Below are 19,707 nucleotides of genomic sequence, written 5' to 3'. Positions count from 1 at the left end.
TCTAATTATTTTTAAGACAAATCTTTAAAAAGTCAAATCCAGGATGTATAAAATAAGTTATTGCAATTCAAGATTGTTTTTACAAATATATTTTGGTTCTCTGTCATCAACTTCTAATTGAAACTGAGAATAATATTTCTGTAAAATAAATTACTGGTAATTATATTGTACAGTATCTAATATTTGAAAAAGAATGGAATGTTCTTTTTGGAAGGAGTGTACAACTGTTTTGAGAAGAAGGTTAAGAGCCTCGTAATTCAATGTCATATGCTGAGCAACATAAGGTCCACTGTGATATTGAGGTATAAGTAAAGTTTAATGAAAATGAGCAAACTTATCATGAGACAATTAAGGCAAAACAAATAAATAAATAAATACAATTTAAAAATAAAAAGGGTGTGTGTGTGTGTGTGTGTGTGTGTGTGTGTGTGGCGGGGGGGGGGGGGTGGATCAGGCAAATAAATAAATAAATTGTTGAAAACCTTTTTTAATAGTGTCTGAGTATTTCCACTGTTAGCTATATTTTCACTATGTACATTTAGGCCACTTGAAAAATATATACACATTTTAATGCATGGTGGCCAGTTGGTCAGTGCGCTTGGTTTCAGTGGAAGGATCCTGGTTCAAACCCCACCTCTGACACATTTTTCTATATAATGTGGAATTGCGTTAGGAAGAGCATCCAGCCAAAAACTTGTGGCAAATCAACATCCAGGTCCACCTTGGATGTGTTGTGGTGACCCCAAGTGAAAACAACGGAGCAGCCGAAGGAACCTACTTATCTCTTCATTGTATTTTATTGTTAATTAAAAGATCATCTTCTTGTGCTGCACCTCCTGGCAGTGGAAAAGTGGTTTGATTGAATATTTAGTGATTGTGCACAAGTAACTGTACAAATACGCATTTTAAAGTGGATTTTAAGTGTTGGCGACATGCTGTTAATTCACACAGAATCCTTTATTAAATCATGCTAATAGAATATTTAAAAATAAGTTAACATTTGTGCCATTGTGTGAGCGGTGTGAACTTGTCACTTGAACCCACAGCAGAGCATATATAATATCTCATGAGTGACACAGTCAGAAACTGTGGGCAGGGGTGCGCAACCACGGACAGAATTTTGACTTGCAAATGTCAAATTTCTGGTGGGGTTGTTGTGCAGCCACTTTCTTGAGGGGCTTGTAACCTCCTCCTGCCTCTCAGCAATAAAACTTTATTTTATAAAACTTTATTTTCCAAATCAAAATGAATGATGTTCGATTGATAATACTTTGAGATTTTTTTTAAAAAAATATTTTGCCGTTGTTATGAGTTGGTTTTATTTGGTTTTATTTTCCCTCTGTGCTTTTGGTTTCGCAATAAAGTTTAGCTGTTTGGAAGAAAAAAAAATACTCTGGAAAGTGATTGTGGATTCGTGACGTCACTTCCTCCTTTTCCTTGGATTCATCCTCCACGAAGTTTTCCGTTCTTTCTCCTCTCTCGGGGTGCAGCCAAGTTGTTGTTGTTTTGTTTTTCAGACAAAGTGCCGTTTAAAAGGCCGTCATGTCCCCGCCGTCTCGACGGCTTCAAACGAAGCCGGTGATAACCTGCCTGAAGACTTTCCTCATCTCCTACAGCCTCATATTCTGGGTGAGTTTTACTGCCGTGGAAGCAACAAAGAACTCAGCGATCGGAACGTCACATTTCACGGTTCTCGGTCTGTTTGCAGGCTGTGGGTTAATTAAAGGCGCGGAGGAAACGTGCGTTTGATTTTCATACAGAAGCACTTGTTGAAAACATGCGACGTTGTTGCGCAGCTCTGTTAATTATCAATGATCAAATTACACATCTTTTTTTTTTTTGGTAAAAAAAAATAAATAAATAAAAATGTTTTCACCCGTTTGTTTGTTTTGTTTATGACCAGCCTGGCGTCCACAATTTTACAAATATCGTTATGAAATTTTTTTATTGAAGATTCATATTCTGATCAGCAAGAACTGATTCCATTTTCAAGGTCATAGATCAAAGTCATGAAAAATCTTGGATAATTGAAATAATCCTATTCTTTAACATTGACCGAATTTTCACAAATTCACAACTGTCAAAAAAAAAGATGAAATTTCATTCATATTTGAGTGTTATATAGGATGGTATCCTTTATCGACTGACACCGTTTGATCTGTGACATCAGATCAAACGGTCTCCCCCTAAAAACTGGTCCGCCTGCTTTCACTGAGCATTTGGGACCACAGCAGCTCACTTGAGTCTGACTCTCTTCACCCAAAGCAATTAAAGGGAATAATGTGATTATTATCCGTCAGATGACAAGGTAAAACCTCTTAAATCATTCTAAAATCAGTTTTAAGCAGAAATTAGCCCGTTTTATGCAGAAATGAGGCGAAACCCGGTGACACTTTAAAATGACCGACCCGCAGTGAATGCATCAGGTAGCAGCTCATGTAGCAACAGTGCTCTGATCACTTCATCCGTCTTTTATGATTAAATAATGCTGAATTTATGTGGAAATGATTGTTGTACAAAAGATTCAGATATCTGTTGCTGAGGTAGATGATGACTGGAGTGCAGTTTGAAGCAGAAACGAGGTGATAAATGGTGAACCGCAGCGAATGATGCATGCACAATGAAGGCAATTTTTAGGGGGGGCCGTTCGGTTGGCGACACTGGATCTGATCCAGATTATAGATTTTGTGGCCATTTAAATTTAACATTGAAAACCTCATTTAATATTTTACATTATATCTTAATCAAATGTGTCCCAATCACGCTCATATTTGATAATGAGGTGTAGAGTGACACTCACTATCACCTGACAAAGTTTGATACAAATATGGTACCCATTTGGTGTACATTTTGCATTATATCTCAATCAAAAGTGCATCAGTCATTCTCATTTTTCTGTTATGGATTTACCTACAACACCAAAATAGGATGCAGGTTCCAATTTCATGCCAGTTTGTCTGTCTTCCAGTTATCAGTCAGAAACCAAGTGCCAAAAAGCAATGACAAATTGTGCATAGCAAAGATAACAATGTTATGTAAAAATGGTCTGAAAAAGAATTCAGGAACCGAAAAAGTTGGAAAAAAAAAATCCTGAAACCACAAAAGATTTTGTTTCAAGTGCAAGAACTAAATACATACTCCTGACATTTGATCACATCTAATGTAGCTTATGAAAAGCCACTTCTAACAGGATTTTGACCTTGAATATTTTTTCCAATGTCAAATTTTGAGGAATTGGAAACTAGTGTTGGTAGAGGTTTGCACTCAGCACTGTGCTGTAGTCTAATAATAATTTTGTGTGTGACCAAAGTTGTTTTTGGTAGTTCATATGATTTTAACCTAATTTTCATACAAGCTGAAAATAAATTCTAATCTATTCTAATATATTTGTAAATACTGTAGATGTAACAGCTTTTTATCATTTAAATAGTTATAAGCACACTGACAGTTTTGTATTTTGTCAAATATTTTTGTCATCAAAGTAGCTATTGACATGGTACAATATTCCTTTTTCTTGTACTTCATCCAGTAACAAACCACCGTGATTGTACGCCATCAAATAGGAAACCGCCGTGATGGTTCTGAGATAAAGTGGAGCATCATGGTGTCGAAAATGCACATGAGGCAATCGATGTATTTCATGCTCAAAACTTAAAGCTCTATGGGTTTTCAAATTTTTAGTATTTAAGTCATAGCGATTTTCTTTGGCACCGCTATAACTTTATTTATTAGCCTTTAAATAGGGAGTTCATAATATCACATTGCTGATATGATCAAAACCTGCTTTGTCTAGAAAAAAATAATAAATACTTCCACTGAAGGAGAAAATTTCAAAAGAACAGTTAGCCTTGAACTACTTACGGTAACTAGCTACCCATACAGTCTATGATAGTGATGTCATAGATCACATGGGGCCTTCCCCCGACTTGTACAGGGATGCTGGGAAGCACATGGTGACAGCCAGTCAGAGTAGAGATGCACAGTGATGTCTGCTGCCTGCTCTCTCAAATAAAATAATCCACCATGGTGGAAGATGCTCCATAATAGCATATTTTTTATAAATCAAATATGTTTCTCATATATGTAGTAAAAGTTAGCAAGAAGTAAACACTTCTAAATCTAAAATCGTTGTTTTTGAGACTAGATAATGCCTCTGAAGTGATTTACAAGACATTTTGCAGATGCACGCCGCATGTACACACATCACGCGAGGTCAAATGTAACGTCCTGTAATTTCAAAATCGCATTCAAGAGCAGGCACAGAAAGGCTGTACAGCTTTAGGGTTAGAAATTGTGACACTGGGTAGCTTAAATAACAGTGTTTGCCATATTAATATCAATTTACTGTTTGCATACAGTCCCATATCAGTAGCAACTGCCTTTAGTAATTTAACAAATACAATGTCAAATTTTACTTCTCACGTATAAGAATTAGCTCCTTCCTCATCTCTGAAGTAAGTAAGTCCCTTCAGCTCCTCTCTTGTTTTTCCACTTGGGGCCGCACCAGTAGATCTGAACATAATCATCTGCCCTGATTTAGTTCTAAAGCACTGTAGCTTAGGTTAATTTATGCAAAGCATTTATTTCAGCTGATTGGGCTGCTCTCTGGGGCATCCTCAGATTGTGGGATCCCCAAGTTTGTTTTGGTCAAGAGCAAGGTTCAGGCTTTAATTGACTTTGTGGACTCAGCCATAAGAAGTGTACCTGTATGTTAAAGTATACAAATAATGAATGTTTGAGTTCAGTGGTATGAATATTTCATGAGTTGAAAGCTGGAACAAACCATTCGAGGTGAAGATGAGTTCCATTGAAAGAATGTAAAAACATTCATTATTTGTTTTATATAACGGCTAAAATAGATCCTTGTCATTTGACATTTTATTAATTTATAAATAATAGAAAAGGGAATTACATTTTGGCGTTCCACTGCTGCTAAAGCCCAAATTGTGACGTGTAGTCCAATGATGCTGTGCACTGACTTCAGACTTCCAGAAAAAAAGAAGAAAAAAAGACTGTGTAGTTCCACAGTCAGGCCAAAAATCATGTCAGCTTTTCATGTGAACAGCTCTTCATGCATCCAGATGGCTTACAGTGGAGTGGATTTTTTGTGTGTGTGTGTGTGTGTGTGTGTGTGTGTGTGTGTGTGTGTGTGTGTGTGTGTGTGTGTGTGTGTGTGTGTGTGTGTGTGTGTGTGTGTGTGTGTGTGTGTGTGTGTGTGTGTGTGTGTGTGTGTGTGTGTGTGTGTGTGCGTGCGTGCCAAGAATTATCAGCGTCAGTTAGCTCAATCAGATCATCTTGTCATTGTCTCCCGTGCGCGCACACACACACATGCAACCGTGTCGACACTTTTGCATGCATGCACTACCAAAAAAAGACAGTGTACATCCTCAGTGCAGCGAAAAAAGAAAAAAAAATCTTGTCAGAAATGAGTCCAGCTTTTCATTATTTCTTCCTGCTAACAGCCTCCAGACAGCACAGTGGATTTGTTTTGTGTGTATGTGTGCGTGTGTGTTACAAGAATTAACAGCGTCAGTTAGCTCAATCAAATCATGTCTCAGTAGTCCTTGTCCCCGTGCGCGCGCACACACACGCAACCTGGTCAACGCTTGTGTGGGTGTGTACTATCAAAAAAAAAGACTGTGTACATCCTCAGTGCAGCAAAAAAAAAAAAACACATCAGAAATTAGTCCAGTTTTTCATTCCAACTTCCTGCCAACAGCCTCCAGCTAGCACAGTGGATTTGTGTGTGCGTGCACGCGTTTTTTTTGTGTGTGTGTGTGTGTGTGTGTGTGTGTGTGTGTGTGTGTGTGCGCACATACGTGCACGAGGGCGTGCGCGCACGCGTGTGTGTGTGTGTGCGTGCGTGCAGAGTGCAATGTTACCAAATGTATGGAACCAAATTTGCACTCTAAATGGAACCAAGCTGCACTCTAAATGCAATGAAACACAAATGGGATGAATTAATCCATGTCATGTGACATATAAAGCACCAATCAAATGACAAGGTTCCACTCAGCCATTATATAATATCAACCATATTGAGACATTCATGTTTGTGGATCCTAAGCCTTTGAGGTCCAGAGATGCCTTTGAGGAGTTTACAAAGTCATGAGGTTGCTGGAGGTGTTTGGAGATGCTGAATTTTTTTTGCAGTAGGACAAAGGTCCAAGTCTTTCAGAGTTCTGGTGCTCTCTGACTTATTGAATGTACGCGTATGTGAGACTCCGATGCCAACCAGTGACCTAAGGCATTGAATGGATGTCTTTTGTACTTGGACTCTTCATATGATATTTGGCTACTGCTGGAATTACTTTATGTCAAACAAACAGTTGCTTAGGGAGACTCTGATTAGGAGTCTTACTTGTATTGTGAGGGAACGTCGGCTACTGCATTTTGGCCATGTGGGACATTGCTCTGTGCGTGATCAATCACACAGGTGCCACAGTGTTGAGGACCCCAGCAGCTGATAAAGGCCAAAGGCATGCCTACATTTCACCTGGTTGGAACTGATAGACTCTTTCCTTTGAGAGGTTAGGATGAACTAGTTATCTGCATGGGTGGTTGCCATCCAGGACCCATGGCAGTTCCAGTTTATTTAACAGTGAACATAGTCTTGACTATTTGACTGTTTTACTTCTTACAGAAGTAGTTTTTCCTTTTCTTTTTTATTGTTATTTATGCACCAATAGCTTAATTAATACCTGATCAAATTTCTTGTATGTGAGAACTTACTTGGCAATAAATTTGATTCTGATACCTGTTCATTTGTTAATTTTTGTTACATTTAATTGTTTTGTCTATAAAATGTCACAATTGTTTTTTAGTCTGATTCCAAAGTAAATAATCATATTTGACACATTATAACCATTCACTGTTTATGACTTTATTTAATGATCAAGTATTTATCATTTCTCTGTTGTTCAACCAAATGGTTAATCTCCTCAGCTGCCACACTCGCTGCCAGTCTGTGTCCAATAAAAGAAAATCAGCAGTTTATCTTAGTAGTTAAAATACTTTTTTTTTTTTTTATTATTCTTTTTGGTGGGGGGGTCAATTATATGTACAAAATATTTTGCTGGCATCAGTTGGTTTGTAATAAATAGATTGCAGCTTTATTAATAATATAAAACAAAGTATTCCTTTCTCTCTGTCTAATTGGGGGTGGGGGGGTTGTGAATTGATTCACAAAGGTAGACTGATTTTTATAAATGTAAATAGCGGGGTTGGAACACATACGCTGGCCACCGTTAATGAGCATTTTTCATGTTCCTTATGTAAAACTGTGTTTCTAATTTTACTCAAGCCATTTGTGAATCGGTAATGTACTTTTTCATGTAAGTACATTTGCATACATTACATATGGCTTTGTTAGAGCTTCTTTCTTCATAAAAACTGGTGGAGATGGTGCACAGAGCAGCTGCAGGTTCCGCGCTGCATGCGTGAATAGCTCTTCATGCATCCAGATGGCTTACAGTGGAGTGGATTTGTGTGTGTGTGTGTGTGTGTGTGTGTGTGTGTGTGTGTGTGTGTGTGTGTGTGTGTGTGTGTGTGTGTGTGTGTGTGTGTGTGTGTGTGTGTGTGTGTGTGTGTGTGTGTGTGTGTGTGCGCGCGTGCGTGCCAAGAATTATCAGCGTCAGTTAGCTCATAAAAACTGGTGGAGATGGTGCACAGAGCAGCTGCAGGTTCCGCGCTGCATGCGTGAAGAAACGGAGGAAAAGCACCTGTTTTTGAACTACGTGACACACCACAGGACAAGAAATAACGAGCGACAACTGAAAAACAAAAACAAAAAAGCAAACAAAATGGTTGCGTGACAGAGTGCTTGTTTGTGTTGCAAAAGAGTATCTCCACTTTTATCTTCACCCTCTGTCAGCATGTTGGAGGCTCAGCTGACTCTCTGCTGAAAGCAGACTCATTTTTTGTTTCATAAAAAGCAAAGAAAGAATCCAAATATACTGTTTGCACAGTATCATAGCTGATCACCTAAAATAATCTCCAGCAGAGGTTTGATTATAGTGTAGTCTGGGTAGGGCATTGTGGTGGAGCACACGTGTGCAGTTTGTCCCACTGAGCCAAAAGAGCCATAAAAGGGGAAATACATGCACATAGATGATGCGTGCCATGATTTCTGCAGTTTAGAGTGTCAGCAAATCAGCAGGGTAACAACGTTTCACTATTATCACAACATGTGTTCCTGTTTTAATTACTGTAGTCTGACACAAGTGCAACGTGCACAGCCAGTGTGCATTTGCATCATGAGGTGCACATAAAGATAGGAAGAAGCTGCAGATGTGAGGCTGACCTTGACCTTTTTTTTTTTTTTTTTTTTTTTTTTTTTTTTTTTGCTGTAGTGGTAATATTCCAAACATGCACCAGTCTGAAGCCACACACAGGGAGCTTTATCTGGAGTGGAGTGTTTTATCACACACACCTGGAATAATACACCTTATTATGCAGTCAAACATCCTAACAGATCATCTAAGATGTTTAACAGTCCACCAGCCCCCCCCCCCCCCCCCCCCCCCAAAAAAAATAGCATTTAAATTAAATTGTATATTTGTGTATGGTTTGTGCAGCATATTGTTTGCGTACTACTGTTATTGTTCATTTTGTTTGTCATTTAGTATTTAGTATCAGTGAAACCTTTTCCAGTTGGATGTTGAATATAAAATGAGAATTTCTATTGTCCAAATTCCAATCCTAATTTTTTTGTGTGTGTGTTTAAAATCATAGCCATATTTTCCCTTACTGTAATGTTAAGAGCCTTGATTTACAGTCTAAGCGTGATTTAGTTATGTGAGCGCAAAAATTGAAACTTAATTTTAGAAAACTCAGGAAATATTGTTGCTATCCTCACAGCTGTTGGGATCACTGTTTTAGTAAAGAAAACAGCTACCTCAGGCTGACAGCTAATACAAAGTTCATGTCAGTGATTTTTATCTGTGTGTTTATTGCTGTTGGCTGGTTCTTGTTCCTGCCACCCCTCAGGCTAACGCAGGACTAATTCACAGGTCGAGGTTGATGGGTGTCCCGTGTGTGTGTGTGTGTGTTTAACTAAAATGTTGAATAAATATCTGCAGTGTACAAATTATTGCCTTCATTAAGAGCTTCACTAAAAGGAAAAGCAGTAGTTGTAAAACGTACAAACCCCTAGGCTTTTATGCTTTAAATTTTTAGGGATTTCAAAATAAAAAAAATCTCTTTATACACAATTAATAGATCTCAAAGTGAAAACAAATCTTTCCATCATCTAAATTAAATACCAATATAAAATGGACAATGATGGGAGTGCTTAGACCATTTTATATGATTATTAAATTATCACTTTTACAGCCATTTGGCTTTAGATGAGTTAGTGGTTGAACACAAGAAAATATCTAAATCATCACATATCACTTGGAGTGTTGAACATTTCAAAACCAGTTTATTTTTAAAACCAAAATTGACCCAAATCCTCACTGGAGAACCTATGGTAAGTAAAGATTTATTTAATTAGTTTGTGTACTTAACATCTGTAATAATTATCTAAGCACTTGATGATAATTTTTCTGTTGCTCGACAGATCAGTTTATCATTTCAAATTAAATGTACATTTGGTTTATGTTGGTGCTTCAAGCTCATGTTCAGGCTTGTATCTCCTCATTATGGTACTTTAAATAAAAATGTTTGTGTGGTGTCAATAACTTGTTCTGGTCGTGTCATTTTGGTTTTCATGAAACATATTGTGAGATACTATTCAATTTATTTTATTTATATAGCGCCAACTCACAACAAAGCTGCCTCAAGGCGCTTCACATGAGTAAGGTCTAACCTTACCAACCCCCGAGCAAGCACACAGACAACAGTAGTTAGGATAAGCTACCTCTTTGTAATAATGAGGAAAAAACCTCAAGCAGACCAGACCTAGAGGGGTGACCCACTGCTTAGGCCATTCTAATAGTTATTCAGCTACTAGCTGCTGTTATTTTTGTTTAGATTTACAATTTGTGAAAGCCTGGATTTTTTTTTTTTATCTTAAAATCTAACCAATCAAACCCATGTTGATTTCCTTCCTTTTTCTTCATTAGCAAAGACCAATGTAAATTTACTTAAAACTGGAAAAGGTGGTACAGATTTGAGAAAGGATTTGAAAGGATTCAGATTAGCAGGATTCATTCTCCAAAAATTGGAGGAAATTAATCCTAACCTTACTGGAGTGTTTGTTTTTTTCAAATGTTAGTCTTGTGTTTATGTTCGCAAACAAAGCTCATATTTGTCTTTAAAACTGTGCTGCTGGAGCTGATTGCTGCCTTCTCAGTTCACAGGCGTGATCCTGCTGGCCGTTGGAGTGTGGGGGAAGGTCAAACTGGAGGCCTATTTCTCCCTGGACTCCGACAAAAGCACCAATGCACCATATGTCCTCATTGGGACAGGAGCCACCATCATTATTTTCGGACTGTTTGGTTGTTTTGCTACCTGCCGTGGCAGCCCGTGGATGCTGAAACTGGTCAGTGAAGGTGTAGTAGTTATTTCCCTGCAGCTTTGTCCCAATCTAAACACATTGTTCCTGCTTTGTCTCATCAGTATGCTATGTTCTTGACCTTGGTGTTCCTGGCTGAGCTTGTGGCAGGTATTTCCGGCTTCATTTTCAGGCATGAGGTGAGTTACTGTCACTCAACAACAAAATACATTTTTAAATCACCTGGTTGTATTAAAATAGAATTGATGCTGTTTAAAATGGAACAGATCAAGGCCATATTGGGGGAAGTTTTTGAAAAAGCTGTGAAGAACTACAACAGCACCGACACCACCAGCACGACCAGCAAAGCAGTTGATGTCATTCAAAGGACAGTAAGTGATCTGATTTTTCCATATTGTGAAAACCAAAGAATCCCAGACCATGGAAGAAAACGTTTGGTTTAAACCCTCAAACATGGTTGCTCTTCCAGTGACGATGTCACTCTGGGTGATGTGAAACATCTACAGTGCAACATGCCATTGGGACACATGTAAGGATGTTTTAATAAACATCTCAAGTTTCTCTTACGTGATGGTCACATTAGCTACAATTGACAGCAAGCAACAGAGGCAAAGTGACGACTTGCCATTCATTTTCAATCAGAGTGGGCGTCTTGCAGCAACAAGAGACAGTGGTCGCCCTGCTGCCTGCTTGGCAGCAGCTGCTGAATGTAACTAATGAATTAACTAATCTAACTTTGTTATTTTTAAGATTGGGTACTCAGAAAAGTAACTACTATATAACTCATAACTTCAAATAATTGCAGAAATTAGCTGCATAAGGATGGTGTATTCAGTGCGTGTCTAAGAATAAGGATGTTCCAACAACACCATATATGTGAGGCTTTGCACCCTGTCCATACAGTGTAACCAGAAAGTATTGGCAGCACTTTTCTTCTTCCACATTTTGTTATGTCACTGTAAAACATCAGGCCTCTTTTTCATTTCTTGTCATGAGGGTTTGATAACAAAGTGATAGGAATCATTGCCATTTTTATGTGTATTGGTATTGTAAAATTTTTACCTAATGTCAGTATCTGTCCCCAAAATATCCATATTAGTTCGGCTGTCGAAGAAAGACTATCATTTTTTTAAATTGATATCATCAGGCTATATGCATAAATGTAGGATATTAAGTTGAGCTTGTAGGGATGTCGGCCAAGTGTGTTTGTATGCAGAGTGGAAGGTTCCCAGTTCAAGGGCACCCCTGCCCATTCTCCATGTAATGTGGAGTTGCGTCAGGGAGGGCATCTGGCATAAAAATTGATCTGCTGTGGCAACCCCAACTGAAAAATGGGACAAGGTGAAGGGACTTGATTTCAGTTGAAAAGGAAAATGTCTAAATATACAGTCTCTTACTGAAATCATGAGTTTGTATGATGGCCTCCTACAGCGATGGATATTTGCAGGTTTGTGGTCGGGGGGACTAATAACCACAGCCAGTGAACATTGGAATAACTTCACATTAACAGTCATGGATACCGGCTCTATGTAGACAGCAACTTTGTATCTACAGTATAAGCCCCTCCTGCAAGCTTTCCAACTGTAGGAAACAAATTAATAATGTATCACTTCTCTCTGCAAGAGAGACTCTGAGGGCCCCTTCACACATAGTACAAATCAGGGTGAATCACAGCGGAACAGTTCGTATGAGCGAACCACAAAACATCGGCCGATGGGCAGGTGTGAACAATGAGGCTGCGACAGTTTTGTGCACGCGGGAACACAGTGCGAGCAGCTGCGCGATGTGGTTACATATTGAGCAGCTGCTATGGAAAAAAAAACTAAAAATAAAAAAATACATTCTACCCATGGGATTCAAACCTGCAATTTCCAAAAGCTCTGATTGCCATCCAGAAATGGTACTACTGAGCTACCATCACTGTCCTGTAAAAGGTGTGAGAAAATGCCTGATATCAAGAAGGACATGGACATATTAAAAAAAAAAATACAACCACACACCATATAAAAACACTGCATTTTATTGAATCCCTCTTATCAAGCAGACAATACAAGTATGATCTGTCTGTTCCTCTGTAGATGACCTATGGTCACAGACTTAGTCATGAAATTACATGAATGTGAACCAGGGCGCTCTTATCATGTCCACATCTGCTGGCGGCGTGTCCAGCTGGCCCCATGCACTTGTCCTGCCCGACACACGTCTTGTGGACAGTGCGCCGCAGGACAGACACCGCATCATGTGGAACAAAGTTCATGTGGGTGAGGTGACATTCAGATCACCCGCTGCATGTTATGATCTGATGGTCCATTTCACCTGCGGTAGCCCGTCAGTGTGCGGTGCAGCCCATTGCAACAGCAATATATGTTTTTATGTATGCCCATGTGAGGACAGCAAGCAGACACACGCGCATCACAGTGGGCAGTTGTTAGTTCATGTCCCTCCAAACACTGTACGTGTTCCCCAGCCATGACGTCCAGAACCACAGATCTCCACAGCCGCTCTTGTCGGTGGACACACCCCGTCAGTTCAGTGCACACACCCATGTGTCACTGTGTCTGTTTGCAAAGCCACACTCGTAGGGGCACTTAGACAAATTTTACATCCAGCTTGAAAGTGATCATCTGCTGACTGTTGTGCTAATAGCGCGAATGGCCACACATTTTCTAAGTGCCAAGCAAGCGGTGTTAGATGTTCTTGTGTGTCAGCTGGAATTTGGCCGACACCTACTACAAGAGGCTTCGATGGATTCTCACAGTGCACACTCTGTCTTTCAGCCACTTTTGTGCACAAATAGTTGTAGCAACAGGTGTACGAGGCGTTGGAGGCAGCTACGATTTTACACGTATTGCATACCATTCCTGCTTTATGCGCACTTCATGTGCAATTTGACCACATTTGTACTATGTTTGTAGGGGCCCTAACAATTGTCACACATGTGGAAAAACAAGGGTGACATTTTCTTCCTCAAACATGACTTCCAGTTCCTTCAGAGTGAACCTCAAGCTGTCTTTAATTGCGGGGGTCAGAGCTCAAGGTTCAAGCTGTTGTCGCAGACAGAAGAAATGGTGGAACCCATGGTGCTCAGTGCAAGTGTCTTTTTGTAAGGACAGTGTGAGATGTGTATTTACTTTAAAGCCTGTTGGTACAGGAAAGTCAGCCTCTTACTGTGCCAGTGATGCATGTGCTGCCCACAACACCTGACTTTGTTCCCCGCCTGACTGTGCGTAAAATACTGACCTTCTTTCTCCCATGTGAAGGATGTCTTACTACACTGTTTGGATGTTTGCTTTATTTTGTAGTTGCAGTGCTGCGGTGTGAAAAATTACACCGACTGGGGTGACACGGCTTACTTTAAGGAGAACGGCATTCCTGAAAGCTGTTGTAATGTCAGTGCTAAGTGCACACCTGAGGACCGGAAAGCCCTAGAGAAGGCGGGGAGCGTGGTGTACACAAAGGTGAGAAAGCAGCCTACCTACTTATTTCTAATGAGCTAATCTTTTGCCAAAAGGCAGAGTCAGTGCTTCAATTCAAAAACTGTAAATCCACTCTGAGGATCTGTGTTTGTCTGTTGTCCAGGGTTGCTTCGTTCATGTAGCTACTGTGATGGAGGACAACCTGGGAGTCATTGCAGGAATTTCTTTTGGAATCGCTTTCTTCCAGGTACATCACATGTGGCCCTTTCTCATATTCCATTTAGGATATGTCAGTTTTATACAGTGCAGTCAAAAAAAAAAAAATTGGATATCTGTCTTGGGTTCGGGAGGAATGGCCTACATATTACATTATGGTAGAATTGAAGCACAGATGGTGACTTTTTTTAAATTTCAATATAAATGTTTCTGAAATGGTAAAGCAACTCCAGTCTGCCGTTACTGTGCTCTAAAAATGTAGAAATATAGTATATTTCACCTGACAATACAGTGGCTCCCAACAAGACTGAACCAGGATTCCAGCCACCCGTGTCCAAAACACCTTGGACATTTGAAGTTGCTTCAGTAACTTAATGCAGATCAATACCAGATATGGTCTGGCAGGTTCAGCTCTGGAATTGTGTACCAGTGCCATGGGTCACCACATCCACCACACTGGGTCTCAGAATGCAACAGCCCAGGCAGACAACTTATCCATTCCAACGTCTCAAATGTAGCCATCTATCTGCCACAATCAGGTGAAGATTGGGCAACCCCTTTGTTTTTTCCAGTTGCTGTAGTCCTGAGGCTCCTGTGAGCTGTATCATGCCCAGAGAAACGTGTCACATGGCCAAAGGTCATAGCTGACATTCCCTCACGGTGCAGGTGATACTCCTCATCTGAGTCTCCCCAAGCAGCCATTCATTTGACACAGTCATTCCAGCAATGCCCAAGAATCCTCCAAAGAAACCTAGTACCAAAGACCTGTACCTAGTAGCTAGTGTCCAATTCACACAATGCACCAAGACCCTAAAGACTTGGACCTTCATTCTCCTGCTTAGGCATCAGCATCACCAGAGACCTCATGTCACCATGAGCTCCTCCCAGACATTTCTCACCCTCAAAGGCAGATGACCCATAAATAAGAATATCATTGTCAAGGTAAATTAATCTCTGTAAGTTTGAACTTTGACCACATACATATACACTTCTGATAACCGAGTCAAAGATGTCATTGAAAGCCTGGATCTTAGTCTTGATCCAAGAGATATGCAGACTTCTCACTTATTTTCTCAAGTGCTGCAGTCAGGGTATCCAACTGATTGTGCAAAATCACAGCGTCGTCCAAGAAGTTGAGGTTGGTAGACCTTTCCTCATCATGAAAGGCATCTAAGCCATTGTTCTCTACAGCCCTACCCAGTACACAGTTCAAGCAAGCATTGAACAGAGTAGGAGCCAGAACACATTGCTGATCAGTTTTGCACACTTGGCACAGAAAGTTGCCAACATGCATCCAGAGTTGAACACTAGATTGCCTGGAGTGTACAGAGAGTTTTCTTAAGTTACACCGGTCTGACCTGAGTTGAGTGTTTGTTGGGCCAGTGTGTTTCAAGAATACAACAGAATTCCAGAAACAAAAAGACTGACTTGCACCAAGTTGTGCGCCTGCTCGGGGGGACTCACTCCAACACAGTCTGAGAGAGCTGCTAGGGAAATCAGTAGAGTTGTAGCTCGGCCTGTTATGGCGATACTGAGGAATACGAGGTCTATTAGAAAAGTATCTGACCTTATCATTTTTCTTCAAAAACCATATGGATTTGAATCACGTGTGATTGCGTCAGACAAGCTTGAACCCTCGTGCGCATGCGTGAGTTTTTCCACGCCTGTCGGTTGCGTCATTCACCTGTGAGCAGGCTTTGAGTGAGGAGTGGTCCACCCCTCGGCGGATTTTCATTGTCAGGAAATGGCGGAATGATTTGGGCTTTTTTTTTCCCATCAGAATTTTTTCAGAAACTGTTAGAGACTGGCAGCTGGAAACCATTAGAAAAATTTATCTGGCTTTCGGCGAAAATTTTACGGGCTTCACAGAGAATAAGGACTGTTACTACAGCTTTAAGGACGGCTTTAAGGATGCTCAGCGCGCCGCGCTCCGTGCCGCCATCGAGAGCCACAAACCACCGGATCATTTCTAAACGGATGGCTCTGTGGAGCCGGGACTGTCGTGTGCACTTTCTCTGGTTATCACAAGAGCTGGACATCAGCCATTTTCCAGCAGATTTCACTTTTAACAAGAGATTTTGTCATAGAAAGCCGAGCGGAGGCTTCGCGCGTCAGGACCGATTCGCTGATCGAGCGAGACAAAGGAACACCTCCGTTTTGGTCTCACAGGACGGCTTTGAGATGGCGTTCAGACAGCTGTCGGTGGTTTTTCCATCGAGTGATTATCCGAAAAATTGTGGATGTGCCTGGACATGCCAGAACATGTCCCGTGAGGCTTCATGACGGCGTTGCTGTGCACCATGCGGCACCGCCGCGACGCGCGGAATTCCTTCGCACGTCTCTGTGTGCCGAAAAAGTGCTGATGTCCACGTCTTTTCACAATTCCTGTGCTAGTCAGACGACGTCCCAGATAAAACACAGCGTCCAGTTTGGAAATGAACGGCACATTCCACTGTTACAGGAGGTTTTGTCATGGAAAGAGGAGCGGAGGCTTCGCACGTCGCGGTGGTGCCGCATGGCGCACAGCAACGCCGTCATGAAGCCTCACGGGACATGTTCTGGCATGTCCAGGCACATCCACAATTTCTCGGATAATCACTCGATGGAAAAACCACCGACAGCTGTCTGAACGCCATCTCAAAGCCGTCCTGTGAGACCATAACGGAGGTGGTTTTGTCTCGCTCGATCAGTGAATCGGTCCTGACGCACGAAGCCTCCGCTCGGCTTTCCATGACAAAATCTCTTGTTAAAAGTGAAATCTGGCGGAAAATGGTTGATGTCCAGCTCTTGTGATAACCAGAGAAAGTGCACACGACGGTCCTGGCTCCACAGAGCCATCCGTTTAGAAATGATCCGGTGGTTTGTGGCTCTCAATGGCGGCATGGAGCGCGGCGCGCCGAGCGTCCTTAAAGCTGTAGTAACAGTCCTTATTCTCTGTGAAGCCCGTAAAATTTTCACCGAAAGCCAGATAAATTTTTCGAATGGTTTCCAGCTGCCAGTCTCTAACAGTTTCTGAAAAAATTCTGATGGAAAAAAAGCCCAAATCATTCCGCCATTTCCTGACAATGAAAATCCGCCAAGGGGGTGGACCACTCCTCACTCAAAGCCTGCTCACAGGTGTGGAAAAACTCACGTATGCGCACGAGGGTTCAAGCTTGTCTGACGCAATCACGTGATTCAAATCCATATGGTTTTTGAAAAAAATAATAAGGTCGGATACTTTTCTAATAGACCTCGTATTTGAATATTTGAGTTGCCGCTGTCTAATTTGACAAAAATCTTTTTGTAAATTTTCCTTCTGATCAGCTCATTGGAATATTCCTGGCCTGCTGCTTGTCTCGATACATAACCAACAACCAGTACGAGATGGTCTGACGCCGTCCCTCCACAGGTAAGAAGCCTCTATGAATACTGCTGTAGCTATTTGTTGACTAATTTGTGTGTGGATCCAGTTGGTGCAGAATGTACCGAGTACAAACTGTGAGCCTTCTGCCCAACCAGCTGCAGCAACGATGACTTAATGTTCAAACGTAGATCTGCATGTACCAACCTGTCCGACGTGTTTCTGTCTTCACAGGCCACTGATGTGCAGCCCCTGGTGCCAAACAAGTTAAAAGAATCTCGTGATTTTTAATATTGTGTGTTTAGTTACTATTTTAGAGAGGGAAAAAAATTGCTTCTTTTATTTGACTAACCAGCGATGGACAGCAGAAGGGAACAGAACCATCCGGAAGGGACAGAATCTGCTGTGTAGTTTGACCAGGAAAGGGGAAAAAAGGGAACCAATATTTCAGAGCTGTCCGTGTGATTTCCATGATGCATAGATACTCTAGTTTGTCAACATGTTTCTTTTCTTGTCTTTAGATATTGCAGCTTATTTTGTAATTTTGCTAAACTCATTCTGTAGTTTAAAGTATAAATGATATGTGTTAAATGCGTATTTCTGTGTAACCAGAGTTTTCCGCCCTGAAAAGGAATGATTTACAGCAAAGATGTGTGCAGGAAGTTGTGTTGATGGTGAGCCTTATGGTGTCAGTCATGACTTCCAAGCCAGCTTCACATTGCAGTGCTCAGTGTTAAATTGTTGTTCATTGTGAATGCATGTGTGAAATATATGGAAAAATAAATAAATATGATATATAGTAGCTTCACCGGTGTCCACCTGTGCACATGCTTCATATAATCCCCAGAATGCACCTGTCCCACAGGCGTTTCAGCATTCATCTTATAACATTCCAGCTGTATTTTGTCATTTTTGAAAAGCTGCAAAATGCACAATGTGAAAGAGATTTGCTGCAAGAGAACCAGCACTCACTCTGCATAAAGTTCAGTGTCCCTTTATTGTCATACAGATGCTTCACATGCAAATATAATTTGTCCTCGGGACATTATGTCCTAAGTGTTGGTACCAACCTCTGCAGTACTGCCAAACATTGATAAGTTTCAAGAAATACCTCTGTAAATTTATTATTAAATAGTATAACAATGTTTGAGATTTAGTCTATTATGTTTGTGCATGTACAACCCCTGGCAAAAATTATGGAATCACCGGCCTCGGAGGATGTTCATTCAGTTGTTTAATTTTGTAGAAAAAAAAAGCAGATCAGACATGACACAAAACTAAAGTCATTTCAAATGGCAGCTTTCTGGTTTTAAGAAACACTATAAGAAATAAAGAAAAAAAAGATTGTGGCAGTCAGTAACGGTTACTTTTTTAGACCAAGCAGAGGAAAAAAATATGTAATCACTCAATTCTGAGGAAAAAATTATGGAATCATGAAAAACAAAAGAACGATCCAACACATCACTAGTATTTTGTTGCACCACCTCTGGCTTTTATAACAGCTTGCAGTCTGAGGCATGGACTTAATGAGTGACAAACAGTACTCTTCATCAATCTGGCTCCAACTTTCTCTGATTGCTGTTGCCAGATCAGCTTTGCAGGTTGGAGCCTTTTCTTCAACTTCCACCAAAGATTTTCAATTGGATTAAGATCCGGACTATTTGCAGGCCATGACATTGACCCTATGTGTCTTTTTGCAAGGAATGTTTTCACAGTTTTTGCTCTATGGCAAGATGCATTATCATCTTGAAAAATGATTTCATCATCCCCAAACATCCTTTCAATTGATGGGATAAGAAAAGTGTCCAAAATATCAACGTAAACTTGTGCATTTATTGATGATGTAATGACAGCCATCTCCCCAGTGCCTTTACCTGACATGCAGCCCCATATCATCAATGACTGTGGAAATTTACATGTTCTCTTCAGGCAGTCATCTTTATAAATCTCATTGGAACGGCACCAAACAAAAGTTCCAGCATCATCACCTTGCCCAATGCAGATTCAAGATTCATCACTGAATATGACTTTCATCCAGTCATCCACAGTCCACGATTGCTTTTCCTTAGCCCATTGTAACCTTGTTTTTTTCTGTTTAGGTGTTAATGATGGCTTTCGTTTAGCTTTTCTGTATGTAAATCCCATTTCCTTTAGGCGGTTTCTTACAGTTCGGTCACAGACGTTGACTCCAGTTTCCTCCCATTCGTTCCTCATTTGTTTTGTTGTGCATTTTCAATTTTTAAGTCATATTGCTTTAAGTTTTCTGTCTTGAC

The 19,707-nt window shown here is 40.6% G+C and overlaps 1 protein-coding gene across 1 annotated transcript; it reads left to right on the top strand.

Moving 5' to 3' along the window:
• Positions 1-1,421: 1,421 nt before the first annotated feature.
• Positions 1,422-18,242, top strand: tspan7 (tetraspanin 7). The gene is made up of 8 exons (XM_034181739.1): positions 1,422-1,629; positions 10,298-10,486; positions 10,564-10,638; positions 10,726-10,830; positions 13,762-13,917; positions 14,039-14,122; positions 17,398-17,482; positions 17,669-18,242. The coding sequence occupies exons 1-7, from the start codon at positions 1,543-1,545 to the stop codon at positions 17,464-17,466; spliced, it is 765 nt and encodes a 254-aa protein (XP_034037630.1). The 5' UTR covers positions 1,422-1,542; the 3' UTR covers positions 17,467-17,482; positions 17,669-18,242.
• Positions 18,243-19,707: the final 1,465 nt, after the last annotated feature.

The sequence above is a fragment of the Thalassophryne amazonica genome, chromosome 11 (genome assembly GCF_902500255.1).
Source record: "Thalassophryne amazonica chromosome 11, fThaAma1.1, whole genome shotgun sequence".
NCBI lineage: Eukaryota > Metazoa > Chordata > Actinopteri > Batrachoidiformes > Batrachoididae > Thalassophryne > Thalassophryne amazonica.
This window is presented reverse-complemented; position numbering and strand designations above follow the sequence as displayed.